This window comes from Zonotrichia leucophrys, chromosome 20 (assembly GCF_028769735.1).
Source record: "Zonotrichia leucophrys gambelii isolate GWCS_2022_RI chromosome 20, RI_Zleu_2.0, whole genome shotgun sequence".
NCBI lineage: Eukaryota > Metazoa > Chordata > Aves > Passeriformes > Passerellidae > Zonotrichia > Zonotrichia leucophrys.
Window position 1 is genome coordinate 14,635,264 of NC_088189.1, and position 19,132 is coordinate 14,654,395.

Here is a 19,132-nt window from a genome sequence, read left to right on the forward strand (position 1 = left end):
TGTCTGTTCATGGTCATGATCCTCCTTGGCTCAGGTTCAGCTTCCAGCCACTGGAACTGCACTGAGCTGTCCAAGGAGCTGAGCTGGGGGGAGCAGAGGCAAGCAAGGACTAGAGCAGAGGGTCAGGGAAGCAGCTCTGCACTCTCTCTGCACATGGTGCAGCAGTGCTCCAGGTCCTGCTCCACAGCACACCTGAGCACTCTGGAGGGAGCGCTGGCTCAGTGTCACAGGGCAGGGACAGTCACTTGAACAGGCAACATGGCTTAGCCTGCTTAGCTGAAGCATGGATCTAAGCATTAGCCACCACTGCAAATACTTCTGGCCTCTTCTCAAAGTGCAGCACAAGAGATCTAAGAATCTCAAAAACTTTACCAAAAAATCCAACTCTGAAAGGAATCCCACACTCCCAGCATTTTACAAAACATCAAAGACCAGAGGACACAGAAGCTGCACAGTGGATTATTCAGGCAACATTTATTGGAGCATTTCAAGTATACAATGGTTTTACTGATGGCTGTAAGCAGCTAAGATGCAGACAGATGCCAGCAGGAAAGGGTGACCTAGCACTAGCAGGTTATGTAATTCTCATAGAAAGTTAATGATTTCAGCTGATAGGAGAGGAAGAGAAAGTAGCAGACTAAAAGTTTGGGCAAGTTTGGGGATAGAGAGGAGAAAATAAAGAAGTTTTTTTGAGATAATTTACTTAAATTGGCCACTCACAAGTAGCAGAAGCTGTCTGCTATTGCACTCTTCCCTTGACATCCCAAGGTCCTAAAATAACCAGGGCTGTTTCTTCCCCAAGAACAGACAGATTTTCCCTGGTAAGAATGGAGGCTCGCCCAGGCTCAGCACTTGGAGATTGAGATCCCTGGCTTTGCACTCCCAGTGAGAGCCAGGCTGTGGCACTTCCACCAGAGAGGAGGCAATGCAGGCTTGCAGCAAGAGCACACTAAACTACCAACCCCTCACTATAAGGCAGCGTTAGGTCAGGACTCTTTTTGGGTGCCTGAGCTGTTTAGAGAAGCAAGGACCACATGGCAACAAGACTACAAGGTCCTGTGACAATAACAAGGACTGTGCGTGTTTCCCAAGGACTATTTCTGAAAGACACGTTCTTAAAAAATACCTTAAAGCAGAGACTCCCCACTGATGCACAAAAAGGGCACGACTAGGGAGGGACTGAGCTATGAAGTGGTCAAGCACCTCCCAAACCACAGGTTGCATACTCTGCCCAGTTTGCAAGTTGGTACTTCTGCTTTTAAGATAATAGCTGCCTCGATTGTGTTTTAGTGTCCTGCATTTATGAACAAAGAGCAGTTGAATTCAAGAGCTGAAAACCAAATTGAAACGCTAACATTTAACAGGGTATCTCCAGAATGACTCCTTCGAGACTATGAAGCTCTGAGGTATGTGATGGCAACTTGGTAGTCAGGCTGGCAGAGTGCAGTGGAGCTTCTGAGCCTCCTGAATACATCTTGGTTCACCAAATGAATCAGTTCTTCCTAGCAAAATCACTTAAAAATTTATCTTCAGCAAAAAGCATTTAAAAATTCAGATCGACAACCGATTTGCAAGTAAAACAAAACAAAAAAAAAATAGAAATGGTAACAACACAGTCTGTTTAATCAATTCAGATCTGGTTACTACAAAAACATGCTAAGGAAGGACAGCCACCAGCTCATGTCCTGGGTGCTGCTGTGCCTTCTGCCCACGTACCTGCAACTGCTTTTGAAACACTGTTTGTCTAAGGACAACCATGGAAGACAAGTCAGAGTTTAATGACAGATTTCAAACAGAAGGGCATACATACATTAAATTAACAGATTCAACCTTCGGCACAGGAGTTTGATAAGAGTTACTGGCTAGAGTCACAGAAAGTTCCAAATTTGAACAGTCTTGAACCACTTCCAAAAATTCCAATGGCTTTTTAATAGTTCCAATAATTCATGGGTATATAAAACAGACAAAGGCTTCTCCAGCAGAAGAGTTGGGGCTCCTCCAGGCTACCCAGACCACTGGTACAGAGGAGAGCTGGTTTGACTTCCCCACTTTGCTACCAGTCCACTAAAGACTAGCATTTATTAAAACCTTCTCTTATTTATTGACAACTGATTTACCAGGCAAATGCTGCAGACTGTGTCAATCATAGTGGATGGCAGTGTAGAAGATTATCCAGACCACCTGTGGGGAGGAAAGGAAGGGAAGGTTATTTGGATGCCTCTGGAGAGGTGTCAGACACAGCAAACAGACAGAGCCTCAGGCCCTGCTCTCAACAGGGGACTGAATTCCAGCTTGAGGTGATCTTGGGGAGATCTTAGGATCACCACTTGTCCCAAATGATGCCATCCAACTTGTCTGCCAGCCTCCCCACATGAAAATCCCACCACAGCCCCTCCAGGGATTTAGAGGCACCAGCTAATCAAGGGCTGTGATCAGATACCTGGGGGAGGGGAGCAAAGGAAAAACAAAGACCAGTCCAGGTGTAACTAGTTCGAGATGGAATGGAAGGAACTCCACCAGGGAATCTGGGACAGAGGAGGGAGTGGTTGATGCATCCTTTACTACAGAGAAACCCCAGGTGTCAGCACTGTGTTTCACAGGCAGCAATCCCAAGCACTGGAACCTGGTGCTAACACATCTGCCTTCTCTCACCACTTCCCCTGCTCTCTTCCCAGCTCTTCAGAAAGTGCACCAACACAATTCACAAATCATCTTAAAGACAGCAAGAGGCTTTACCAGAAACAGTGCAAAAGATGTCATGAATCCCTCCTTCGTTAGCTCCCACGTCCCACCATACTCCTCCTCATCTATCTGCTGGAAGCTGCTGAAGTAGAGGTACAGAACACCAGCATTGATCAGGCAGAATCTGCAGGGAGAGGTCAGGAACCATCATTGCAGTGCTACAGGCTGTGGGTGTCCCACATGCCATGCAGTGAAATACCTTCCATCCACAACAGAGAGGAAGCAAAGAGGAATTCTTTTCCTGCAGTGCTTCCCAGGCAGCTCAGACATTGCCTCCAAAGAGCCCCTCCAGGTGAGCTTGCCAGGTTGGGATGAAGTTCACTTGACAAGGCACAACCTACTCCTAGTAGGGCTCAAGAGGCAGAAATCAAAAGTTGGAAGTATCCTCAGATGTGCAAACCTGCAGGTTCTCCTGTCCTGCAGACTGACAGCAGCTCTGCCTCCAGAGAGAACCTGAGTGTGCTTCTTGATTCTCAGGCAGCTGAGAGGGAAAACTGTCACCTCCATGATCAGGGTTGGATCTCTGTGAGCATGCCAGGACCAAACAGGGAAGAAACAAGGGCCACAGAGACTCAATAGTGCTGGAGCCCCAGCACTAGGGTTCAGTCTGAGACACCTCAGTGCTCTCCAGTCTGTGCTGAGCAGAGAGAACAAACACAACCTTCTGTTTGTCCTAAGGCAGGTTTGGCTTCACACCAGCCCAGCCTGGGGCTGGGACAGGTCCGTGCCCTGCAAGGAAGGCTGTGTGGGAAGGGTGGGATGACAGCACACACACAAAAGGTGACAAGCAGCAGGCTGGAGCAGGTGTGTCACTGCACAGCACAGAGAAACCACACACACACTTCCAGAAACTTTTGGTTTTCCACTGTACACCAAATCCTTCCTGATTACATTTAGCACAGGAATGGGCTCAGGTGCCTGAAGGTGCCTTGCCAATTCATGGTGACTAAGTAAGAATAATGAACTGTTCCTGGGGGCACTTCAGATTGAACTGTTTGTTGTAGCTAACCTGGTTCCTGCTGCAGCACCACTCCTGCCCTTTCTTGCCAAAACCAGAACACTGGGGACGAGGGACAAGATGACAATGGAATTTTGCCTAAGAAAAGCTGTGAGGCTGGAGCTTGACCACTGAGACCTTGGCTAGGCAGAGATATTTACAAATAGAGGCTCCCCAGATCAGATGTGCAGACAGCAAGACTGTGTCCCCACCTCTGCTGGCCCTTGAACGCTTGCAGGCACATGTCAGGCCCAAACAGATTTTCTCTTCATAACTCACTGCAGCCTTCAGACACCTCAGGGGAGGTGAGCTGGCTCCCAGGGATTCCATGCACACACACCCCCTTCAGGCAATGCCTTCCCCCCCCATGGCTGAAAGGGCCGTGTCAGGAAGCCAGGAGTGCTGCTGAGCTCTGCTGGTGCCTCTGTGCCTGCTTGGGATCCAGCCTCTCATGTTGTGAGCAAACCTTTTCTTCTTCTCAGAGCAGCTGTCCCTGACTGCTGACAGAGCCTCCTGTCTGAGCAGGGCTCAAAGACCAGGACATGCACACCTTCCCCCCTGGATGCTCCTTCCTGGGTGACCCCAGCAGGCACCACACTGCCAGCCCCTCCCACACGTGCAGGACACACTCCAAGGCAATTGAAATGCTAGCTCCCTTCTTCTGCCATTGCCCCTTTTAGTAGTAAAACAAGTAATAATGTTTAGAAGTATTAATCAGGCTGAGGAGAAAGAGACTGCTGGCCATGTTATGATTTGGGTGAATTTCATGTTAACCACAGGCTGGCTGTGAGACCCAGAGCAGGCAGAGCCCGCCTTTAGCCAGCCCACTGCTCACAGCACAGCCTCAAACAGGCTCCCAGGCCAGCCCAAACGTGTGAACACACACCAGACAGAAAAGGAAATGAACCTTACACTGCTATTCCCACGAATCCCTTCAGTGGAACCACTCCCCAGATGATTCCCAGAATAACCGCGATGATCTGCCGGAACCAGTAGATCACATCTAAAAACTCGTCCTGAGGAGACAAAGCACAAGAAAAATGTTGGCATTTATTCAATTTTTTAAGGCACCACACAATTAACAGGTGAAAATTCAGCATACTGAACAGTTAGTTCCCCACTCAGAGTATAAAATATTGCACTCAGAACAGATAGAGCAGCTTGAGGCATTGTGCACCCTGGACTCTGCTTCCACATTAAACACACAGCTCTGTCCTCCAATGGGCCAAATGCAGAGGCCAACAAGTCTCTAGTCCCCTTATTTACTAAAGGGGCAATAATAATCCCCTGGAATAAAAATTTAAAGAATTGTTTATGCTCTGAGAGTGCTGTACCCACGCTGGCCCAGGCCCTCCTGCACCCAAGAGCTTTTGGGGCTCAGGGCAGCTCCAAAGCACAGCTGTATCTCACTGGTGCCATGAGGACTGCTGTGCTTCCTGAGCAGCAGGGCTCTGCTCATCCCTCGGTCCGAGGGCCACACTCCTGTAGTTACTGTAGCCTAGCAGCAGGGCTCACACTTTAATAAGCTTCACTTCAGCTCACATCTCTTTTCCCAGCCTCCCCAGAACTGATTTTGTTCCAGCATCCCCCCAAACACCAAAGCCTTTGTGATCCCCCAAAGCCTGTGGCATGTGCCAGCTGTTCAGCTCCTCATAGAAGACAGGAATCCGTGTGAGACACAGACATCTCTTCTGGTCACTGCACTGGACAGGCAGCTCAGCCTTCAGTTCGCCTCCGAATCAAAACATTGGCACAGCCGTCCCTGCTCCCCTGCTGACTCTGAAATTCCAGCTCTGTGTGCCAGAGGCGAGGGGGCAGGGACACACGAGCCCCAGGTAAGGAAAAAGCGACACAGATTGCTGTCTGAGCCCCAGGGAAACAGAGCGAGCCCCTTCCCCAGGCCGAAAGCAAAGCCAGCAGCGGGGAGCAGAGGCCGAACCGCGCTGTGTGCCCGGGCACGGCGGGGCTGCAGCGGCGGCTCCGGGCACGGGACAGGCACCGCAGGGGCACACGGGCACGGGGAAACTCCGGAAAGCTCCGGCTGCCGTCCTTGAACCGTACAAGGGACATTTTTATTGTATCCGAGAAGAGGGTTAAACCACAAGCCCAAAGTAACGGAGGTGGCTCAACACCGTGTTTCCCTTGGCTCCACGCCCAAAGAGCAAAGAGCCATGTGCCGGCACGGGGGATCAGGAACACGGCTGCGCTCCGCGAGCACTCACCGCACAGCCGCCCCCGCCGCTCCGGGCTGCGGGCACGGCCCCGGCACCGGCACAGCCCCGGCCCTGGCACCGGCATCGCCTCAGCCCGCCGGTCCCCGCACGGGCTTCAACCGTGCTCGGGAACAGCGGCTCCTCCGGCACCCCCGCTGGACGGAGCCGCCGCGCCGGGCGGGTCCCGCCCCCCGCTCAGGGCCCCCTCCGGTCCCGCCGCCCCGGTCCCACCTTGTCGTGCCAGGCGGAGTCGCTGCGCAGCGCTTTGCCCCACACGGAGCCGCGCCCGGCCGCGCCGCCGTTGGCCACCGCGTGGTGCTGCGGGTGCGGCGGCTCGTCCCGGCGCCGCCCGCCGCTCATCCCGCTCCGCCGGGATCCGCCGGGATCCTGCGCCGGGATCCGCCCGCCCGGCCCGGAACCGGCCCGGCCCGCGCGCGCCGCCAATCGCCGCGCGGGCCCGCCGCACGTGACACGGGCGGGGCCGCCCCTACGGCGGCCGAGAGGGGCCGGCAGGGAAGGGAAGTCCAAGTCAAATTAAGTCCAAGTCAAGTCTTGGCCTGGCTGGGAGGGGCACAGCCCTTGGCAGCCCTGCAGGGTCACCGAGCCCTCAAACAGGCCCCGGGGGGATCCCGGTGCTCAGCCAGGCTGAGGGGCTCCACAGGGCTTGGGTGTATCTGTAGGTACACAGGGTCATGCAGCTCCTTACCTGGTTATTCAGCTGACCTTAGAGCAGCTGAACGTGTGGGGGCTGTGGGGAGAGTTATCACCGGTGCAGGCCTACAGATTTGTCTCTTTTTTGTGTCCTTGCCTTGCAGGAGCAGTGGCACTCAGGCCAGTTGCACTCCTGGGGAAGCACACAGGAATTACTCCTGCATGCTGTGGGCAGGGTGTGCTTGGCTCTCTCTCTGTAACCTCCTCAGCATGGATTGTGTGGGTAGAGAGGGGCCTCAGTGACAATATTCCATATTCCAGCTGTCCCTGGCAGCTGAGCGATGCTGCTGGGGCCGTCTGGGCACTGCTGGAAGCCCTGGATCCTGTGGGGATCCTCACTGAGCCCTGTGTGGAGCCGTTCCTCCCTTCCCTGCTGTGCCCATCCACCTGGCACTGGCACACCTTGAACCCCACTGCTCCTTTCTCCCAGTAACAAGCCCCAGGCCCGAGGTGCTGCATTTCTTGTTGTCCCACAGCCTGCAAACTCGATGTGCTGAGCATCTCCAGAGCCTGCCTGCAGCTCCAAAGGTTGCAGCAGCAGCTGCTTTGCTGCCAGCAGGGCCTGGAGGCCGTGGGTACAGGCTGACCCTGTGTGGGGTCCTTGTCCCAGAGCTCTGATCACTTCCAGCTGGGGAGTGCAATTGAAATACAGATTATGCAATATTCTAATGGGTTTATGGAGAAGTATCTTGCCCTGCTCCTGCAAGGCCATCAGGCCCTGATCACCTCCAGCCCCTTGGGCATTTGCCAGAAGCCAGAGGCTGCTCCAAGCCAGGGCAGCATGGCCAGGAAGGGGCCAGTGTGGGGTCATGGCTGTGACTTTGGCAGCTCCTTTGCCTCTGACCCCCACGGCAGGGCCAGGCCAGACGTGTCCTGGCTCCAGCCCTGCTCCCCAGACACTCCTCAGGTGCTTGGGGAGAGTGGAAACAGTGTCCCTGTCCTTGTCCCTGTCCCCACTTCACAGGGATGGAAATGCCTACATGGTGATGATGACACCTGGGGTCAGGGAACTGACCTAAAATTCACACTGTTTAAAAAAAATGGCTTGTTTTACTCCATTTCCATTGCCTAATGCTGAGAGAGAGAGAAGCAAATTGAATTTGGGCTTGAAAGAGCCAGAGGGAGACAGGAGAAGTGCCAGAGGGCACAAACAGGCCCTGGTAAGGGATGTGTGTGGCATACACGTGGAAGCAGGGACAAAGGATGGCATGGGCAGCCCTGGGCACAGGCAGGGAAGGCAGGAAGGGCTGCAGGGGCTGCAAAGCTGCAGGAGCTGCCGTGTGCCTGCAGCCCCTCCAGCGGCTCCCCTGCAGGGCTCCGGGACCCCTGCCCAGAGAACGCAGAGCTCAGTGAGGGACTGCAGCCACCCCCGAGGGCTGCAGCGGGTCCTGCTCCTGCGGGGCTCCTGGGAGCACCTGGGCCCTGCTGGGGCTGGGAAAACTCTGGGACCAGCCACGGGGTGGCAGCTCAGGCTGCCTGACTCCCGACTGGGGTTTTTTGGTGTTTTCTTCTTCTTTTTTTTTTTCTTACTTTTTTAAAAATAATTTTTATTTTGGGTGTGTGTGTTTCCCCCCCTCTTTCCTTTTATTTTTTATTAAAAGGACAAACCTTCTGGGGGCTCCCTGTCCAGCTCACGAGCATGGCAAAGGTTCTGTGCTTTCCCTGGCTTGTCTCCACCCTGGCATAGCTTCCAGCAGCGTTTCCAACTCTACTCCTGCGTTCTGCTGGCTTCTGAGTCCACAGCCCGTCCTTAGAGGGGCTGCAGGCAGGATGCCTGCTTCCAGCCAAGGGTCAGGAAGCTCTGTGGCTGCCCAGGGGAGGCAATGCCCCTGCAGATTTCATCCAAGCAGCACAGGGACATGGGGAGGATGTCCCCAAGTCAGGCAGACTCTTGGCAGAGCAGGTCTGAGCTTCTGAGCCAGTGGGAGCAAGCTCCGTGCCTGGGGCAGGGTCTGGCCAGCCTGCCAGAGGGCACAACCACTGCTTTTATATCAGGGCTGAAACAGTTTTTGGGAGGTTTTAGCTGTTGTTTGCAGTGATGCCCTGCAGGAGAAAGGCAGCTGAAGATTAATTTGTGCCACTGCTCATTTCTGTTCATCTGTGCTGCTGCAAGTGCAGCCTGTGTGCTCCCTGCTGTCCCCTCTGGTCAGGGTCTGGTCCTCAGCCTCAGGTTCCCACGTCTCCATGGGCAGTGATGGAATTCCTGGGAATGCTGAAGCTGGGCAGTCCTGTCACAGACATCTCTTATGAAAAATCCTTTCCTTAGAATCTTTCCTCTTGAGAAGCTGAGAGGCTTCAAGAACAAAATGTAAACAATGGTTATCTGCTGCTGTGGGATGCAACAGGTAGATCTTTGATTAGCTCATGTAGTTGTTTCTAATTAATGGCCAATCACAGCCCAGCTGGCTCAGACAGAGAGTCTGAGACACAAGCCTTTGTTATCATGATTTTTTTTCTATTCTTAGCTAGCCTTCTGATGAAGTCTTTCCTTCTGTTCTTTTAGTATAGTTTTAATATAATATATATAATAAAATAATAAATCAAGCCTTTTGAAACATGGAGTCAGATCCTTGTCTCTTCCCTCATCCTCGGACCCCTGTGAACACCGTCACAGCTGCCCACTCAGGGCTGGGTCCCCAGGAGAACAGTCCCTCTCAGAAGTACTCCTTGTGTCTCCCTCTTGCACCTTCCTGCTCCTCTGCAGGCCCAATTCTGCCCCTGCTGTTGTGGCACCCCACAAAACAGAGATAAACCTCCTCTGGGATGATGTCTGGAGGGGCATCACCCTCCCAAGCGGGATCCCACAGGACCAGGAGCTCCTCTTGGTGGCTGCAGGACTGTGATGAGGCTCAGGGTTGCTGGTGGGAAGGCAGCAGTGAGCAAGAGCTGCTGCCCTGGAGAGGTGTCCCAGGATCAGTGAGAGTCCCGCCTCGGGTGTAGGAGCTCCCCATCCCTGTTTCTGCAGGCTCTGCATCCCTGCTTGGCATTGGGGCGGTTCCCAGCTGCTCTCTGCCCCAGGCCACTTGTTAGAGACCTTTGAGGGGCTGCCTGACCCTTCTGGCCACCGTTCCCTGTGTGGCCCCCACGGTGCAGCCTGCGGACACTCTCTGGCCTTTCCAGACACCCCAGGGCTCCGGTGCTGTGGCAGCCGCACCAGCAGGGACCTGCCCCTCACAGCCGGAGCTGCCCCAGGTGTCCGTGTGCCCCGGGCAGTGCCACCCTCGGGGCGTGTCCCCCGTGTCCCCCGTGTCACCGGGCTTGGCGGTGCCCGGTGCCGCTGCGCATCCCCCGCGGCACGGGGCACGCGTGGCCACCGCTTTCGTCTATATAAGGGCGTCCCGGCCCCGCGGCCCCGGCCCCGCCGCATTCTTCTGCCTTGTATGGGCCGGGCCGGGCCGGGCCGGGACCCTGGGCCCGCCCGCCCCGCCGAGCCGCGTCCGCAGAGCGGCAGAGCAGAACCCGCACGGCCCCAGCTCCGGCAGCTCCCGGGAGGGACAGGTGAGGGCACGGGAACGGGACCGCCCAGGGACGGGAACGAAGGGTTCGGGATGGGAACGGGACCGTCCCGGGATGGGAGTGAGCGGTCCGGGATGGGAACGAGCGGTCCGGGATGGGAACGAGCGGTCCGGGATGGGAACGAGCGATCCGGGACGGGAACGGGACCGCCCCCGGGACGGGAACGAGTGGTCCGGGATGGAAATGAGCGGTCTGGGATGGGAACGAGCGGCCCCGGGATGGGAACGGGACCGCCCGGGATGGGAACGAGCTGTCCTGGCATGGGAACGAGCGGTCTGGGATGGGAACGGGACCGCCCCGGGATGGGAACGAGCGGTCCGGGATGGGAACGAGCGGCCGCGGCGGAGAGAGAGGGGCGGGATGGAGCAGGGGATGCAGCGGGAAGGACGGAGCCTCGGGGAGCAGGGGAAGCAGCCCCAGCCGTCCCGGGAGAGCAGGGGCAGCTGGCCCCGCTGCCTCGGGGAGCAGAGGGAGGCAGCCCCGCCGTTCCTCCCCCTCTGCGGTGCTGGAGCTGGTGCCGAGGTCAGCCCTGGGACGGGTCGGGGCTGCAGGAGGATCCCCGGTGTGCCCTGCCGGGCATCCTGTCCCCGGGCAGCCTCTGGCCAGTCCCGGCAAGGGCAGGTGGGGATGGGTCCCGAGCCAAGCTGAGGGTGGCTGTCTGCAGTGCCTTGGAGCTGGGATAGCCCGGCTTCCCCGGGGCGGCAGAGCCGCAGGAGCAGATCCCTGCCCGTGCCTTCACCCACCTCCTGATCTCTGAGACTGTTCCAGTCTGAAACATCTGCTTTTCCTCCAAGTGGTTTTGCTGGTGACCAGGGCCAAGATCCGGATGCATGCATGATGCTCCAGATATCTCCCCAGTGGCCTGGGAGCCACTTCAGGCAATAAACTTCTTTAAGGCAGAAAAGCTTTATTTAGCTCATTTCCTTCAGCCTTAAGCGCAGAGGGATGTTGTGTTTTGTTTAGTCTTTCCCATGAAAACTTGAAGCCCTCTTGGCTTCCCTCCCAGCATGCCCTTTTGGTACAAAATGTTTCGACTGTGATAAAAGCCAGGCAAGCTCTAAAACATGGATGTGTAGGAGAAGGGGGCGGCCGGAGCTGAATTCTTTGGAGTGGAACATCCCCAAGTGTTAACAACCGCTGCTGCTGACCAAAGATGGTTGGGTTCCTTCAATCGCTGGAATTTTTTTCCTCTCTCCCTGGCAGGCTCTGTGAGGTTGTAGGAGGAGTTTGCGGCCACCTCCCCCCTCCGAGGCGCTGCGGCCACATTCCCCCGCCGAGGTGAGCCCCTTAATTCCCCTGGGAACACAGCAAACGCCGGCCAGGACAGTCCTGCTGGCTGCCCGAGGCCACGGGGACCTTGTGCCTGTGGTGCCTTTCCCGGGCATGGGAAGGGGCTGGGTGCTCTGCACACCGAGGTGTCTGTGCCAGGGCTTCTCCTGGGGGCTGCAGGATCTGAGCTTTGGAGGGGGGTGTGTGTGTGAGTGTGTGTGTGTGTGTGTGTGTGTGTGTGTCACACGGTGAGCTCCTCGTCTCCTGCCATTGGTGGGAAGCAACGAGTGCAGAACCATCTGCTGAACTTGCAGCTGAGCCCCACAGCTGTGCGTGGGCCTGGCCATGTCCCCAGAGTGCGGTGGGAGCTGGGGAGGGCTGGGATGAGCTCGGCTCCCCGGGGCTCGCTGCACACTTTGCTCTGACTGATGATGCCCTTCCTCCCTGGCATCAGTGCTGGTGGCTGTGGCTGGGCTGCAGACACAGCCCAGGGCTCAGGGTCTGCTTTCCTCTCACCTCCAGGCTCCCTTTCCCACATCTCTGATAAGGCCATAAAAGGAGCAGAATGGCAGCTGCCTGCATTCCTGCAGTGGCCAGTGGGCTGAGGAGTCCTCCTGCAGCTCCCACTGCCTCTGCTGGCAGTGGGGCTCCCCCAGCACCAGAAACCCTCCTTGGTGAAGCTGAGCAATGCCACATCCCATGGCATCCTGTGCAGGGCTGTACTGTAGGAAAGGGCTGGTTTAACAACAAAAAAAGCAGGGAAGATGAGCTGCTCCCTGCTCCCTCCCCCGGTGAGCAGCCCCGGGGCTGCGAGAGGTGCCTGCGGCTGGCAAAGCTTTAGGGTGGAAGGATGTTCAGGATGTTCCCCCTCCTGTGCCAGGGGCATGCACAGGGCACCAGCTCACCCCGATGTTCCCCCTCCTGTGCCAGGGGCATGCACAAGGCACCAGCTCACCCTGCCGGCCCTGTGCCACCCTGGAGCAGGGTGGGAGCTGCTGACCTGCCAGGGGGCTGCACGTGCTGGGGCCGGTGCTTGCCCACAGTGAACGTGGCTGCTCAAGGCTCGCTGGTACTCACAGCTCTCCTTGGGGAGCGGCCCTGGGCAGAGGTTTGAGCACAGTCCCCCCTGAGGAGCCGATGTTTGCCCTGCAGGAATGTCCCTGGGCCCTGGGCAGAGGTTGGAGCACAGTCCCCCCTGAGGAGCCGATGTTTGCCCTGCAGGAATGTCCCTTGGGACAGCCCAGGCTGCTGGAATCGCTCTTTGTCTCCCTGACCCAAAGCATCCAGCTTTGGGCACATGGTGCCAGGATCCTGGGGAGGAGCTGCTGGAGCAGATGGCCCTGGAGCAGATGTCACTGCCGGCTGTGACAGGGACAGCAGGGCAGTCCCACTGCAGCCTCCTCAGCACGTCCAGAGGTGGCTCCTGCTGGAGCAGCTTCTGAGCAGCCCCCCTGGGAAACCCTCAGCAGCATATCCTGGGAGATCAGAGCTTCAGGATCCGTGTGAACGCCCCCGGGACTGGGGACAGGCTGCTGCCACCTCTGCCCTGTCCCCTGCCTGTCTCTCCTCCTTTGTGTCCCCCGGCTGTCACAGCGCCCTCAGCCCAGCGTGAGCTCTGGCCAGGACAGGCAGCACGGCAGGAGCTGCAGGGGAGGCTGGAAGCAGGCAGGAGGGAAGGATGGGGCTGGGACAGGCTGCCTGCCCTGGTGGCACTGCCTTTGGTGTCCCTTTGGCTTGTCCCACCCTCCCCAGCACAGCCAGGAAGCAGCACCAGGATGGGGTTGCTTGCTTGGTTTTTACCAAGGAGGAAACACATGGCAGTTTATATTTCTGATAACTGTGGGTCCTTTCCTCTTTCAAACTAAACTATTTACTAATTTATGAGCTCTGTAGGTCAGCCCATGGTCCCTTGGGCCTGGCTCTCATGTGGGGAGGCACAAGCCTGGCAGGAGATCATTTTGCCTCCACTGCAGGAGACTGGGAAATTGTTTTGGCAGGAGCAGTGGCAGAGGGACAAGGGAACAAGGGCAGCTGTGACAGGGTGAGCTGGGGACCAGGTCAGTGTGTGGCTGTCACCCAGCACTGACCTCCTGGCTCTGCTGCCCAGGATCCACAGTTCTGGGCTGGGGCAGTGCTGGGACGGGAGCAGGACCTGTGTCCCTGTGTGTCCCTCCTGCTGAGGGGACGCTGGAGCTTTGGGGGCTGCACCATTGGTCTGAGCTGAGGCCAGCCCAGCTTGCAGGGCATCATGGCCAGGCATTCCCTGCAGTGCTCCTGGAGCTCCTGGGTTTTTGGGAATCCCACAAAGAGTGGCTACCAGGGGAGCGTGGCCATCAAGCCCTTGTGCAGAGCAGGGACTGCTCCAGCTGAATCAGCTCTGGCTGCAGGTCCCTGCACAGAATCCATGCACAGGAACCTCTCCCCACACTGACCCAAAAATCTCTTCCCAAGTCCCAGCCAGCTCAAGGCAGCTGTCAAACAGCACAGACAGAATGACTGAGCTGGACCTTGGGACTGAGCATCTTTCCAGGGCACATTTTGGATCAAACTGCAGATCCATGCACTGTCAAAATTGTACTTCATCCTGCTGAAGAGCACTGTCTCTGTGGAGATGGTGCCAAGCTGTGCTGCTGCTGGTCACAGTCAGGGCAGGGTAAATATTTGGATAATGTTAATTCATGTGGTGAGAGCAAAACTCCTGCTTATTTCTATAGTCTTCTGCTAATAATTCTGCTAATAATTGGATGTGTTTTGAAAGCTGAGCCCAGCGCCATGGGCCAGCAGCAGAGCTTTTATTTCTGGCTCTGACTCTGCCTGGTGGTGTTGTGGTGTTGAACTGAGCTTCCCATGTTGCTGCCATGGGATGTCACCGGCCCTTTCCACCTGGGGGTGTCCCTGGTGCCACCTGGGGGTGTCCCTGGTGCCACCTGGGGGTGTCCCTGGTGCTTGGTGGTGCCTGGCAGGGCACGCAGAGAGGGGCTCCTGCAAAGAGCTCTGTGGGGCTGGAGGAAGCAGCAGGCAGAGATGGACTGGGGGATGAGGTCTCTGCTCAGCCAGGGTGGGCTCCCAGTCCTGCTGCCCCCTTGGCTGGCTGGTGACAAACATCTCTTCCCTGCTGGGCCCTGGGGAAGGAGGGAGAGTTCAGGGATGTGGGAGGGTTTGGTGGCGGCTGTCAGGTGTGAGGTCAGCACAAGGGAGGGGCTGAGGGAGGTGTGGATTCCATCCTGGAATGGGGAGCATAGGGGGGATGAGGGAGGGCTCCTGGGGACATGGGGCATGTTCCCTGCAGATGAAGGGCCCTGCCTGGGTTCTGTGGGTGCTTCCACAGTGGGATGGGAGCCTTGTCAGGATGTGGGAGGAGTGCCCAGCCCCCTCCGGGCCTGGCTGGTCACTGTGGTGTGTTGAGCTGTGATTTGGCACTGCCTGATGCCCTTGGAATGTCCTTCCAGCACAGCCCAGCTGTGGGAACCTGGAGACCACAGCAGGCTGAGGACCTGGCTGGTGGTCCCCTGTCCCAGGGACCCCTTACCCCTGCTACCCCTTGAGGGAGTGACAGCAGGAAGGGGAGACCTGGAGAGTGGGTGTGGTGTGGGGAGGGCAGGGGGAGGCTCTCTGGAGGCTGTTTGCTCTGCTCTGGTCCATGCCAGCACCAGAAGATGTTCCCCAGGTCCCCGTGGTCCCCCTGGGTCAGCACTAAGGACCCAGCTGGGAAGCAGCTCCCAGAGCACGTCCCAGGGCAGCCCTCTCAGGGTGTCCAGCCCTGCTGCACTGCCTGGGCTGTGTCCCCATGAGAGGATGTGGCTCCTGAACTGCTCCATCCCTGGGCACTGATGGGGAGCCCAGGTCCTGCTGCCCACCCGGCATGGGGCACACAGAGCACAGGAGTGATTCTCTGCTCTTCCACTGTGGAACCCCTTCATGATCCATTCATTTGCTATTGCCCCAGCAGCTGCTGCCCAAGCCAGACGCTGGCCAGGAGGAGAGGCAGGGCTGTGTGTGAGTGAGGAATGGCTGCAGCACAAACAAGGGCTCAGAGCACTGTCCCTTCCCTGGACTGGCCTTGGGCCAGTCTGTCCCACAGGACTGTCCCAGCCTGTCCCACAGTGTCCCACAGGACCATCCCAGCCTGTCCCAGTGTGTCCCACAGGACAGGGAGGGCAGCAGCAAGAGGTGGGAGGGATGGATGGATGGATGGATGGATGGATGGATGGATGGATGGATGGATGGATGATGGATGGATGATGGATGGATGGATGGATGGATGGATGGATGGATGGATGATGGATGGATGATGATGGATGGATGGATGGATGGATGGATGGATGGATGGATGATGGATGGATGGATGGATGGATGGATGGATGGATGGATGGATGGATGGATGGATGGATGGATGGATGGATGGATGGATGGATGGAGGGATGGATGGATGGATGGATGGATGGAGGGATGGATGGATGGATGGATGGATGGATGGATGGATGGATGGATGATGGATGGATGGATGGATGGATGGATGGATGGATGGATGGATTGGATGGATGGATGGATGATGGATGGATGATGGATGGATGATGGATGGATGGATGGATGGATGGACAGAGAGAGGGACATGGGAAGCAGTGGTGTGTGAGGAATGTGCCTGGAGCAGATTATGTGCTGGGCCTGGAGAGCCTGTCAGAGCAGGGGCAGGTGGTGAGGCATGGCCACAGTGACTGAAGTGCTGAAACCTCCATGCCCGTGGCCCCAGGACTGGCACCCAGGCGGGTGCTGGGCCAGGTGTCTCTTCTGTGCCCAGATATGCAGAGAGGACAGGCAGTGAGGGGGTTTGGGGGCTGCAGCCCTGGGGAACTGCAGTGAGCACTGCCTGCTCTGTGACTCATCAGAGCTCAAGTCCTGCCCATCCCCACGTCTGACCCCGTGTCTGTCTCATTTCCCTGTGTTGCCCAAGTGTGTGACAGCTAGGGAAACTGAGGCACAGCACTGGAGGTGCCAGGGGCGTTGTGTCCCTGCTGTGGCCCCCTGGCTCAGCCTGTCCCCAGCCCTCCTGATGCTCCTGCCCCCAGGTACTCCCCCAGCCACCAAGATGTCCAGCAAACGTGCCAAGGCCAAGACCACCAAGAAGCGCCCCCAGCGCGCCACCTCCAACGTCTTCGCCATGTTCGACCAGTCCCAGATCCAGGAGTTCAAGGAGGCTTTCAACATGATCGACCAGAACAGAGATGGCTTCATTGACAAGGAGGATCTGCACGACATGCTGGCTTCCATGGGTGAGGACAACACTGTGCCCTGTGACCCTGCAGGTCCCTCTGCCCCCGGCACCAGCTCAGGGGCAGGGAGAGCTGCAGGGTGACCTCGTGCCCACACCCAGGGTGACCTCGTGCCCACACTGCCTGTGCTGGGATGCCTCAGAGCCCAGGGTGGGATTTCTCTGCCCCACCAGCTGACAGAAGGGGTGTTTGTGAGGTGTCTGAGGGCAGCAGCTCTGTGTGCTGCTCACAGGTGCACTCACCAGAAGGGAAGAGACCCTTGGAGCTGGAGAAGCTCTGCCCTGGGAGCAATGACCAGCTGCAGCCATGGAGTGTTTGAGCAGTCTCACCCCAGCATGTCACTGGGGCTGTCCCCATGTGGAACACAGCCCTCCCATTGCTCACAGCTGGGAGGACAAAGGCAGGTCCCCGTGCTGGGCTGGCTGGGACTTGCAGCTCTGTACCCTCTCCCTGCCCCGAGCCATTCTCCTTTGCTGCAGACCATGGCTCCCTCCTCCCACCACCCGTGGTACCTCCAGTGCGCTTTGGGAGGTCTGTCAATGATTGACCTGGCAGCCAAACCTGTTCTGGGGGTCCTGCCTGACCACGGGAGGGATCTCCCTCCTCCAGGGAGCTCTGGGAGCAGAGAGGGGCCAGCGCTGGGGGCAGGACCTCAGCAGAGCAGCTGAACCCTCCCCGCTGCACCCACGGGGGAGCAGTGCTGGGGACATCAGCAGCACGGGGCTGGTGTGAGGACACTGCTGCCCCTCTCCTCGGAGCTGCCAGGGGGTGGGAATAACCACGGGTTTCATCCCAGTAACCCCAAATTATTACTGCACTTCCCCCAAGGCAGAACTTGTTCTCAGGTGTAGATGAAAGCACCAGGAGAGGTGCTGAGGGGGCAGCACTGGGCAGAATCTCCCTTCCCCTGTTCGTGGATTGGGGGAACAGGAGCCAGCAGATCAATCTGCAATGGATAAAAGCCATTCCAGCTGTTTGCATGGGAGCTGGGGAGCAGGGCCCTGCATCCAGCCCTGCCTGTGTCCTCAGGGAAGAACCCCACTGACGAGTACCTGGAGGGGATGATGAGCGAGGCGCCAGGGCCCATCAACTTCACCATGTTCCTCACCATGTTCGGCGAGAAGCTGAACGGCACCGACCCCGAGGACGTGATCCGCAACGCCTTCGCCTGCTTCGACGAGGAGGCCTCAGGTAGAGCCCGGCCCCTGTGCCCAGCCAGCATGGGGCTGGGCCACAGCACCGCGGGGACAGTGGGACAGTCCCCAGGCAGCTCCAGAGCCACAGCACTGCAGGGACAGTCCCCGGGCAGCAGCACGGGGCTGGCCCACACACTGCAGGGACAGTCCCTGGGCAGCTCCAGAGCCACAGCACTGTGGGGACAGTCCCCAGGCAGCTCCAGAGCCACACACTGCAGGGACAATCTCCGGGCAGCTCCAGAGCCACAGTACTGCAGGGACAGTCCCCGGGCAGCACGGGGCTGGGCCACAGCACCACGGGGACAGTATGCAGGCAGCTCCAGAGCCACACACTGCAGGGACAGTCACACAGTCCCCAGGCAGCTCCAGAGCCACAGCATTGCAGGGACAGTCCCCAGGCAGCTCCAGAGCCACACACTTCAGAGACAGTCCCACAGTCCCCGGGCAGCTCCAGAGCTGTGCCCAGCCCTCCTGGTGCCCCTGCTAACGCTGCCCCCGGCCCTCCTTGCAGGCTCCATCCACGAGGACCACCTGCGTGAGCTGCTGACCACCATGGGGGACAGGTTCACCGACGAGGAGGTGGATGAGATGTACCGGGAGGCGCCCATCGACAAACAGGGCAACTTCAACTACGTGGAGTTCACTCGCATCCTGAAGCACGGCGCCAAGGACAAGGACGATTAGAGCCCGCGGCCACTGACCCCTTGTGCCCATGCCCTGCACATCCCCCGCCCCCTGGCCCCCCTTGCTGCCCCACAGCAGACTCCTCCCACGGAAACACCTCCCAGGACCATCACCCTGCACCAGGACACGCTTGGAGGGGCGCACTCCCATCGCTGTGCTGCCGTGTGCCCATCCAGCCTTCCCCTCCCATCACCTCTGCCACACACTGGGCGCCCCAGCCTTGCTGTGACCTCCTCTCAAAGCCACCATGCCACTGGTCCCGGGGCTGGGGCGAGCATCCCCTGCTGCCCTGCAGGGATCTGTCTGGGGCCAGCCTGAGCAAGCCCCATTCAGGGCCACAGCACAGAGGAAAAGCCTCTCTCCTTCTCCTCCCACACTCCCCCCTCAGGAAAGAACCCCCACTTTGTCCCTCCTCCCTGGCTGCTTTATGGCTTTAGAGCCTGAGATCTGGGGGATTCAGGAAGCTGGAGGGTGTATAAAGGCTGATGGGTGTGACAGACGTGTGCTGTGTGTGCTGCCCCGTGCCCCCGTGCT

General features: G+C 57.8%; 2 protein-coding genes across 2 annotated transcripts; one reads left to right on the plus strand and one right to left on the minus strand.

The window, feature by feature from the left end:
- Positions 1 to 455: 455 nt before the first annotated feature.
- RAB5IF (RAB5 interacting factor) lies at positions 456 to 6,386 on the minus strand. Its single transcript, XM_064730132.1, has 4 exons — positions 6,184 to 6,386; positions 4,652 to 4,755; positions 2,737 to 2,866; positions 456 to 2,181 (listed from the first exon to the last, which is right to left on the minus strand). Exons 1-4 carry the CDS (start codon positions 6,310 to 6,312, stop codon positions 2,140 to 2,142), a joined length of 405 nt encoding a protein of 134 aa, XP_064586202.1. The 5' UTR covers positions 6,313 to 6,386; the 3' UTR covers positions 456 to 2,139.
- A 3,630-nt stretch (positions 6,387 to 10,016) lies between these two features.
- Positions 10,017 to 19,093, plus strand: LOC135456348 (myosin regulatory light chain 2, smooth muscle major isoform). Its single transcript, XM_064730129.1, has 5 exons — positions 10,017 to 10,161; positions 11,383 to 11,457; positions 16,515 to 16,718; positions 17,748 to 17,909; positions 18,426 to 19,093. Exons 3-5 carry the CDS (start codon positions 16,535 to 16,537, stop codon positions 18,596 to 18,598), a joined length of 519 nt encoding a protein of 172 aa, XP_064586199.1. The 5' UTR covers positions 10,017 to 10,161; positions 11,383 to 11,457; positions 16,515 to 16,534; the 3' UTR covers positions 18,599 to 19,093.
- The last annotated feature ends 39 nt before the right edge of the window (positions 19,094 to 19,132 follow it).